At 39.6% G+C, this 10,943-nt stretch overlaps 1 protein-coding gene across 1 annotated transcript; it reads left to right on the forward strand.

Moving 5' to 3' along the window:
- The first annotated feature begins 5,172 nt into the window (after window positions 1–5,172).
- Window positions 5,173–6,313, forward strand: LOC124027948 (AP-3 complex subunit sigma-2-like). The gene is made up of 3 exons (XM_046340156.1): window positions 5,173–5,321; window positions 5,682–5,773; window positions 6,166–6,313. The coding sequence occupies exons 1-3, from the start codon at window positions 5,253–5,255 to the stop codon at window positions 6,311–6,313; spliced, it is 309 nt and encodes a 102-aa protein (XP_046196112.1). The 5' UTR covers window positions 5,173–5,252.
- The last annotated feature ends 4,630 nt before the right edge of the window (window positions 6,314–10,943 follow it).

The raw sequence follows: 10,943 nt of genomic DNA on the forward strand, positions 1-10,943 counted from the left end.
TTGAAGAATATAAAATATATGTTGATTTGTTTAACACTTTTTTGGTTACTACATGTATATGTACTGTATGTGTATATGTACTGTATGTGTATATGTACTGTATGTGTATATGTACTGTATGTGTATATGTACTGTATGTGTATATGTACTGTATGTGTATATGTACTGTATGTGTATATGTACTGTATGTGTAGTTGTACTGTATGTGTAGTTGTACTGTATGTGTAGTTGTACTGTATGTGTACTATATATGTACTGTATGTGTAGTTGTACTGTATGTGTATATGTACTGTATGTGTATATGTACTGTATGTGTAGTTGTACTGTATGTGTATATGTACTGTATGTGTACTATATATGTACTGTATGTGTATATGTACTGTATGTGTATATGTACTGTATGTGTAGTTGTACTGTATGTGTAGATGTAGTGTATGTGTAGTTGTACTGTATGTGTAGATGTAGTGTATGTGTAGTTGTACTGTATGTGTAGTTGTACTGTATGTGTATATGTACTGTATGTGTAGTTGTACTGTATGTGTATATGTACTGTATGTGTATATGTACTGTATGTGTACTGTATGTGTATATGTACTGTATGTGTACTGTATGTGTATATGTACTGTATGTGTATATGTACTGTATGTGTATATGTACTGTATATGTACTGTATGTGTATATGTACTGTATGTGTATATGTACTGTATGTGTATATGTACTGTATGTGTACTATATATGTACTGTATGTGTATATGTACTGTATGTGTATATGTACTGTATGTGTATATGTACTGTATGTGTAGTTGTACTGTATGTGTAGATGTAGTGTATGTGTAGTTGTACTGTATGTGTAGATGTAGTGTATGTGTAGTTGTACTGTATGTGTAGTTGTACTGTATGTGTATATGTACTGTATGTGTAGTTCTACTGTATGTGTATATGTACTGTATGTGTATATGTACTGTATGTGTACTGTATGTGTATATGTACTGTATGTGTACTGTATGTGTATATGTACTGTATGTGTATATGTACTGTATGTGTATATGTACTGTATATGTACTGTATGTGTATATGTACTGTATGTGTATATGTACTGTATGTGTATATGTACTGTATGTGTATATGTACTGTATATGTACTGTATGTGTATATGTACTGTATGTGTATATGTACTGTATGTGTACTGTATGTGTATATGTACTGTATGTGTATATGTACTGTATGTGTATATGTACTGTATGTGTACTGTATGTGTATATGTACTGTATGTGTATATGTACTGTATGTGTATATGTACTGTATATGTACTGTATGTGTATATGTACTGTATGTGTATATGTACTGTATGTGTACTGTATGTGTATATGTACTGTATGTGTGTATATGTACTGTATGTGTATATGTACTGTATGTGTACTGTATGTGTATATGTACTGTATGTGTAGTTGTAGTGTATATGTACTGTATGTGTATATGTACTGTATGTGTATATGTACTGTATGTGTATATGTACTGTATATGTACTGTATGTGTATATGTACTGTATGTGTACTGTATGTGTATATGTACTGTATGTGTATATGTACTGTATGTGTACTGTATGTGTATATGTACTGTATGTGTATATGTACTGTATGTGTACTGTATGTGTATATGTACTGTATGTGTATATGTACTGTATGTGTATATGTACTGTATGTGTACTGTATGTGTATATGTACTGTATGTGTACTGTATGTGTATATGTACTGTATGTGTATATGTACTGTATGCTTATATGTACTGTATATGTACTGTATGTGTATATGTACTGTATGTGTATATGTACTGTATGTGTACTGTATGTGTATATGTACTGTATGTGTATATGTACTGTATGTGTATATGTACTGTATATGTACTGTATGTGTATATGTACTGTATGTGTATATGTACTGTATGTGTATATGTACTGTATGTGTATATGTACTGTATATGTACTGTATGTTTATGTGTACTGTATGTGTAGTTGTAGTGTATATGTACTGTATGTTTATGTGTACTGTATGTGTAGTTGTAGTGTATATGTACTGTATGTGTATGTGTACTGTATGTGTATATGTACTGTATGTGTACTGTATGTATAGATGTACTGTATGTGTATATGTACTGTATGTGTATGTGTACTGTATGTGTACTGTATGTGTAGTTGTAGTGTATATGTACTGTATGTTTATGTGTACTGTATGTGTAGTTGTAGTGTATATGTACTGTATGTGTATGTGTACTGTATGTGTATATGTACTGTATGTGTACTGTATGTATAGATGTACTGTATGTGTATATGTACTGTATGTGTATGTGTACTGTATGTGTACTGTATGTGTAGTTGTAGTGTATATGTACTGTATGTGTATATTTACTGTATGTGTATATGTACTGTATGTGTACTGTGTGTGTATATGTACTGTATGTGTTTCTGTACTGTGTGTGTAGATGTACTGTATGTGTATATGTACTGTATATGTACTGTATGTGTATATTTACTGTATGTGTATATGTACTGTATGTGTACTGTGTGTGTATATGTACTGTATGTGTTTCTGTACTGTATGTGTTTCTGTACTGTGTGTGTAGATGTACTGTATGTGTATATGTACTGTATATGTACTGTATGTGTATATGTACTGTATGTGTATATGTACTGTATATGTACTGTATGTGTATATGTACTGTATGTGTATATGTACTGTATATGTACTGTATGTGTAGTTGTACTGTGTGTGTTTCTGTACTGTGTGTGTTTCTGTACTGTATGTGTTTCTGTACTGTATGTGTACTGTGTGTGTATATGTACTGTGTGTGTTTCTGTACTGTATGTGTATATGTACTGTATGTGTACTGTGTGTGTATATGTACTGTGTGTGTATATGTACTGTATGTGTTTCTGTACTGTATGTGTTTCTGTACTGTGTGTGTATATGTACTGTATGTGTTTCTGTACTGTATGTGTTTCTGTACTGTGTGTGTAGTTGTGGAGCCACCTGCTGTATTATTTGAGTAACTGCATCTCAGTGTGTGTGTGTGTATATATGTTTATATATATATATATATATATATATATATATGTGTGTGTGTGTGTGTGTATATATGTGTATATATATATATATATATATATATGTGTGTGTGTGTGTGTGTATATATGTGTATATATATATATATATATATATGTGTGTGTGTGTATATGTATATTTTTATGATTTAATTTAATTTCACCTTCATTTAACCAGGTAGGCTAGTTGAGAACAAGTTCTCATTTGCAACTGCTACCTGGCCAAGATAAAGCATAGCAATTCGAAACATACAACAACACAGAGTTACACATGGAATAAACAAAACACAGTCAATAATACAGTAGAAAAAAGTATATTTACAGTGAGTGCAAATGAGGTAAGATAAGGGAGTTAAGGCAATATATAGGCCATGGTGGAGAAGTAATTACAATATACCAATTAAACACTGTCATGGTATGATGTGCAGAAGATGAATGTGCAAGTAGACATACTGGCGTGCAAAGGAGCAAGATAAATAAATAAATACAGTATGGGGATGAGGTAGATTGGATGGGTTATTTATAGATGAGTTATGTTCAGGTGCAATGATCTGTGACCTGCTCTGACAGCTGGTGCTTTAAGCTAGTGAGGGAGGTAAGAGTCTCCAGCTTCAGTGATTTTTGCAATTCGTTCCAGTCATTGGCAGCAGAGAACTGGAAGGAGAGGCGGCCAAAGGAAGAATTGGCTTTGGGGGTGACCAGTGAGATATACCTGCTGGAGTGCGTGCTACGGGTGGGTGCTGCTATGGTGACCAGTGAGCTGAGATAAGGCGGGGCTTTACCTAGCACAGACTTATAGATGACCTGGAGTCAGTGGATTTGGCGACAAGTATGAAGCGAGGGCCAGCCAACGAGAGCGTACAGGTCGCAGTGGTGGGTAGTATATGGGGCTTTGGTGACATAACGGATGGCACTGTGATAGACTGCATTCAGTTTGCTGAGTAGAGTGTTGGAAGCTATTTTGTAAATGACATCGCTGAAGTCGAGGATCGGTAGGATGGTCAGTTTTACAAGGGTATGTTTGGCAGCATGAGTGAAGGATGCTTTGTTGCGAAATAGGAAGCCAATTCTAGATTTAACTTTGGATTGGAGATGTTTGATATGAGTCTGGAAGGAGAGTTTACAGTCTAACCAGACACCTAAGTATTTGTAGTTGTCTACATATTCTAAGTCAGAACCGTCCAGAGGAGTGATGTTGGACAGGCGGGCAGGTGCGGGCAGCGATCGGTTGAAGAGCATGCATTTAGTTTTACTTGTATTTAAGAGCAATTGGAGGCCACGGAAGGAGAGTTGTATGGCATTGAAGCTTGCCTCGAGGGTTGTTAACACAGTGTCCAAAGAAGGGCCAGAAGTACACAGAATGGTGTCGTCTGTGTAGAGGTGGATCAGAGAATCACCAGCAGCGAGAACGGTTCTCCTGACATGTAAAACTTGGGTATGTGAGATATGAGGTGAGACCGTATGTACAGAATTGTTACAATTGTAAAAAGTTTGGACACGTGGCACGTGTTGGTCAAAGGAATAACTATGTAGTCGTTGAAGAGTCAGATGAAGCATGTTGTTGTGATGGGAAGCACGTTTCCGGAGTGCCCTGTGTGGATGAAGGAGGTTGCAGTAGCTCGGATCAGGGCCATCTAGCAGGTCTCCTATGTGGAGGCAGTGGAAATAGCTGGAGTGAGTAGAGAGGAGATGGTAGTGGATGTCTCCATGCAGGAGGATCCTGACATACTAATAGTGAAGAACATGGATTTTGTTGCGTTTATAGCTGCAAGTGATAAACTGCACGAATCAAACCAATCAAACATCATTGTGAAGGCAGCAAATAGATGTCTGGATCTCCAGGACTTTACAGCTGATATGTTACAGGGACTACTGAATAAAGAGGTCCCCCTTCCCAGATTCCAGAGCCTGTGTAGGGATCTGAATAGTACAGTTTTAGTTTTTGTTAAAGGTTTGTGCCTCTACATTTGTTTTAGTTATTGTGTGTATTTTTTACTCCTCCGTACAGTAGGTGGCAGCAATACAGTTTATGGGGGAGTCTGTCAATAAACCAGAGCGAAGAAGAAGAACCGGTAAAACCTACGTAGCAACACATCCGGCAGGTGGACAGCTGACTGCAAGTCTGTTATTAAGTCATTTGAGACATTTACAGCTAAATATGATTAAAGCTATTTTAATATTTAACAACCATGGGAAACCACGACTCATCAGATTTTATGAATATTTTGTAAGTAACCAAATATATGAACTGCTACAGTTTGTTAGCTATGTCTGTCTTATTTGTCAGCTTTTAGTGCACTTATGGTATGCTAGCTAGAGGCTAACTAATCAATAATCTATATTGTCATCATCATGAGATGTGATTTATTGACATTTATATACCTAACTCGCTAAGTTGCTTATATATATTTGTTGACATAGCTACGAATATCAATGTACCCAACAGATGGCCAACCTCCAGAGGGGGCTGGTTTACTGCTGCCTGACCGCTAGCTGAAGTTACCTCTTTCATTTAGATAGTTAATGGTTGTGTGTTACTAACTATGTTAGTTCATAGCCAATTTATCAAAGACAGATTTCTTCTCAGGCTGAAGATGTGCAGCAGCAGATCATTCGAGAGACTTTCCATCTGGTGTCGAAGAGGGACGACAACGTCTGCAACTTCTTGGAGGGGGGAAGGTAAACAGCATTACTAGCTGGTTAAATTAACCAAAAATATACATTCTTGATGAAACAATCAGCGAATTAAAAAAAGATGCGTTAATGATTCAATGCACCATCCAGGAAGCAGCTATATAGGTATCTATGGCTTGTATTGGGGGTATTGTGCTTCTATGGTGACAATATGATGTAGACCTACCTATACTGTAGCCTATAGACCAACTGGGCAAGCTCGGTTGGTCATTGTGACTAAAGATTTATCCTGGGTTGTTAAATGAGAAGTATTGTTTGACCGAAGTGTTCAGATCATATGACAGGCAATCAATCATCAATTCCCTGGCAGATGAGTTAAAGTCGGACCGAATCAGACATTGCAGAATAGACTAATAATATCATTCCTCTATTTGCAGTTTGATCGGTGGCTCGGACTACAAGTTGATCTACCGGCACTACGCAACACTGTACTTTGTGTTCTGTGTGGACTCCTCTGAGAGTGAGCTCGGTATTCTGGATCTAATACAGGTGGGTTGGCAACTGTTGCTATGTTACCATCTATAACTCTGTAGAACAGTAGGGCTTTGTTACCATCTATAACTCTGTAGAACAGTAGGGCTGTGTTACCATCTATAACTCTGTAGAACAGTAGGGTTGTGTGGTGTGTTACCATCTATAACTCTGTAGAACAGTAGGGTTGTGTTACCATCTATAACTCTGTAGAACAGTAGGGTTGTGTGGTGTGTTACCATCTATAACTCTGTAGAACAGTAGGGTTGTGTGGTGTGTTACCATCTATAACTCTGTAGAACAGTAGGGTTGTGTTACCATCTATAACTCTGTAGAACAGTAGGGTTGTGTTACCATCTATAACTCTGTAGAACAGTAGGGTTGTGTTACCATCTATAACTCTGTAGAACAGTAGGGTTGTGTTACCATCTATAACTCTGTAGAACAGTAGGGGTGTGTTACCATCTATAACTCTGTAGAACAGTAGGGTTGTGTTACCATCTATAACTCTGTAGAACAGTAGGGTTGTGTTACCATCTATAACTCTGTAGAACAGTAGGGTTGTGTTACCATCTATAACTCTGTAGAACAGTAGGGCTGTGTTACCATCTATAACTCTGTAGAACAGCAGGGTTGTGTTACCATCTATAACTCTGTAGAACAGTAGGGTTGTGTGGTGTGTTACCATCTATAACTCTGTAGAACAGTAGGGTTGTGTTACCATCTATAACTCTGTAGAACAGTAGGGTTGTGTGGTGTGTTACCATCTATAACTCTGCAGAACAGTAGGGTTGTGTTACCATCTATAACTCTGTAGAACAGTAGGGTTGTGTTACCATCTATAACTCTGCAGAACAGTAGGGTTGTGTGGTGAGTTACCATCTATAACTCTGTAGAACAGTAGGGTTGTGTTACCGTCTATAACTCTGTAGAACAGTAGGGTTGTGTTACCATCTATAACTCTGTAGAACAGTAGGGTTGTGTTACCATCTATAACTCTGTAGAACAGTAGGGTTGTGTTACCATCTATAACTCTGTAGAACAGCAGGGTTGTGTTACCATCTATAACTCTGTAGAACAGTAGGGTTGTGTTACCATCTATAACTCTGTAGAACAGCAGGGTTGTGTTACCATCTATAACTCTGTAGAACAGTAGGGTTGTGTGGTGTGTTACCATCTATAACTCTGTAGAACAGTAGGGTTGTGTTACCATCTATAACTCTGTAGAACAGTAGGGTTGTGTTACCATCTATAACTCTGTAGAACAGTAGGGTTGTGTGGTGTGTTACCATCTATAACTCTGTAGAACAGTAGGGTTGTGTTACCATCTATAACTCTGTAGAACAGTAGGGTTGTGTTACCATCTATAACTCTGTAGAACAGTAGGGTTGTGTTACCATCTATAACTCTGTAGAACAGTAGGGTTGTGTGGTGTGTTACCATCTATAACTCTGTAGAACAGTAGGGTTGTGTTACCATCTATAACTCTGTAGAACAGTAGGGTTGTGTTACCATCTATAACTCTGCAGAACAGTAGGGTTGTGTTACCATCTATAACTCTGTAGAACAGTAGGGTTGTGTTACCATCTATAACTCTGTAGAACAGTAGGGTTGTGTTACCATCTATAACTCTGTAGAACAGTAGGGTTGTGTTACCATCTATAACTCTGTAGAACAGTAGGGTTGTGTGGTGTGTTACCATCTATAACTCTGTAGAACAGTAGGGTTGTGTTACCATCTATAACTCTGTAGAACAGTAGGGTTGTGTTACCATCTATAATTCTGTAGAACAGTAGGGTTGTGTTACCATCTATAACTCTGCAGAACAGTAGGGTTGTGTTACCATCTATAACTCTGTAGAACAGTAGGGTTGTGTTACCATCTATAACTCTGTAGAACAGCAGGGTTGTGTTACCATCTATAACTCTGTAGAACAGTAGGGTTGTGTGGTGTGTTACCATCTATAACTCTGTAGAACAGTAGGGTTGTGTGGTGTGTTACCATCTATAACTCTGTAGAACAGTAGGGTTGTGTTACCATCTATAACTCTGTAGAACAGTAGGGTTGTGTGGTGTGTTACCATCTATAACTCTGTAGAACAGTAGGGTTGTGTTACCGTCTATAACTCTGTAGAACAGTAGGGTTGTGTGGTGTGTTACCATCTATAACTCTGTAGAACAGTAGGGTTGTGTTACCATCTATAACTCTGTAGAACAGTAGGGTTGTGTTACTATCTATAACTCTGTAGAACAGTAGGGTTGTGTGGTGTGTTACCATCTATAACTCTGTAGAACAGTAGGGTTGTGTTACCATCTATAACTCTGTAGAACAGTAGGGTTGTGTGGTGTGTTACCATCTATAACTCTGTAGAACAGTAGGGTTGTGTGGTGTGTTACCATCTATAACTCTGTAGAACAGTAGGGTTGTGTTACCATCTATAACTCTGTAGAACAGTAGGGTTGTGTTACCATCTATAACTCTGTAGAACAGCAGGGTTGTGTTACCGTCTATAACTCTGTAGAACAGTAGGGTTGTGTGGTGTGTTACCATCTATAACTCTGTAGAACAGTAGGGTTGTGTTACCATCTATAACTCTGTAGAACAGCAGGGTTGTGTGGTGTGTTACCATCTATAACTCTGTAGAACAGTAGGGAATTGAACCAGGGTCTGTAGTGACGCCTCTAGCACTGAGATGCAGTGTTTTCAAACACTTGAACGTTTTCATGGTGGTGGTAGTTGGGGTGGGTTCAAGTTGATGACCTGTATCCACTTTCAATGCAAACACATCATTAAATAGACAGAAGACAACCTTTTCAAACCTGTATTGGTTTTGATTGTGTTGTGGTGGAGTTGGGGTGGGTTCAAGTTGATGACCTGTATCCACTTTCAATGCAAACACATCATTAAATAGACAGAAGACAACCTTTTCAAACCTGTATTGGTTTTGATTGTGTGGTGGAGGAGTTGCTGTTCAAGGTTATGACAAGTCGGGATATGCTTTAGATACGCGTCTTGTCTTGCTCTTCAGTGACCACTAATGACCCTTGAACTCACGATACATGACATTGTAAAGCCTACTGATGGGTGTGTATTGAGCAAATATACACTGAGTGTACAAAACATTAAGAACACCTTCCTAATATTGAGGAGCACCTCCCCCTTCTGCCCTCAGAACAGCCTCAACTCCACCAGGCGTGGAGTTGAAAGTGGTGGTGTGGGGGCTGTGCTTTGGCAAAGTGGGTGGGGTTATATCCTTCCTGTTTGGCCCTGTCCGGGGGTGTCCTCGGATGGGGCCACAGTGTCTCCTGACCCCTCCTGTCTCAGCCTCCAGTATTTATGCTGCAGTAGTTTATGTGTCGGGGGGCTAGGGTCAGTTTGTTTATCTGGAGTACTTCTCCTGTCCTATTCGGTGTCCTGTGTAAATCTAAGTGTGCGTTCTCTAATTCTCTCCTTCTCTCCTTCTTTCTCTCTCTCGGAGGACCTGAGCCCTAGAACCATGCCCCAGGACTACCTGACATGATGACTCCTTGCTGTCCCCAGTCCACCTGGCCATGCTGCTGCTCCAGTTTCAACTGGCCTGGGCCCTAGGACCATGTCCCAGGACTACCTGACATGAGGACTCCTTGCTGTCCCCAGTCCACCTGGCCATGCTCCTGCTCCAGTTTCAACTGTTCTGCCTTACTATTATTCAACCATGCTGGTCATTTATGAACATTTGAACATCTTGGCCACGTTCTGTTATAATCTCCACCCGGCACAGCCAGAAGAGGACTGGCCACCCCACATATGCTCTCTCTAATTCTCTCTTTCTTTCTCTCTCTCGGAGGACCTGAGCCCTAGGACCGTGCCCCAGGACTACCTGACATGATGGCTCCTTGCTGTCCCCAGTCCACCTGACTGTGCTGCTGCTCCAGTTTCAACTGTTCTGCCTTATTATTATTTGACCATGCTGGTCATTTATGAACATTTGAACATCTTGGTCATTTTCTGTTATAATCTCTACCCGGCACAGCCAGAAGAGGACTGGCCACCCCACATAGCCCGGTTCCTCTCTAGGTTTCTTCCTAGGTTTTGGCCTTTCTAGGGAGTTTTTCCTAGCCACCGTGCTTTTACACCTGCATTGTTTGCTGTTTGGGGTTTTAGGCTGGGTTTCTGTACAGCACTTTGAGATATCAGCTGATGTACGAAGGGCTATATAAATAAATTTGATTTGATTTGATTTGATTTGAAAGCGTTCCACAGGGACGCTGGCCCGTGTTGACTCCAATGCTTCCCACAGTTGTGTCAAATTGGCTGGATGCCCATTGGCTGGATGCCCATTGGCTGGATGCCCATTGGCTGGATGCCCATGGGGTGGTGGACCAATCTTGATACACACGGGAAACTGTTGAGCGTAAAAACACAACCCAGCTGCTGGGCAAACTTTGTTTATTATCTGGTATCCCCTGTATATAGCCTCCACATTGACTCTGTACTGGTACCCCCTGTATATAGCCTCCACATTGACTCTGTACCGGTACCCCCTGTATATAGCCTCCACATTGACTCTGTACCGGTACCCCCTGTATATAGCCTCCACATTGACTCTGTAGCCCCCCGGTACCCCTGTATATAGCCTCCACATTGACTCTGTACCGGTACACCCTGTATATAGCCTCCACATTGACTCTGTACCGGTACACCC

The sequence above is a fragment of the Oncorhynchus gorbuscha genome, unplaced genomic scaffold, assembly GCF_021184085.1.
Source record: "Oncorhynchus gorbuscha isolate QuinsamMale2020 ecotype Even-year unplaced genomic scaffold, OgorEven_v1.0 Un_scaffold_3600, whole genome shotgun sequence".
NCBI lineage: Eukaryota > Metazoa > Chordata > Actinopteri > Salmoniformes > Salmonidae > Oncorhynchus > Oncorhynchus gorbuscha.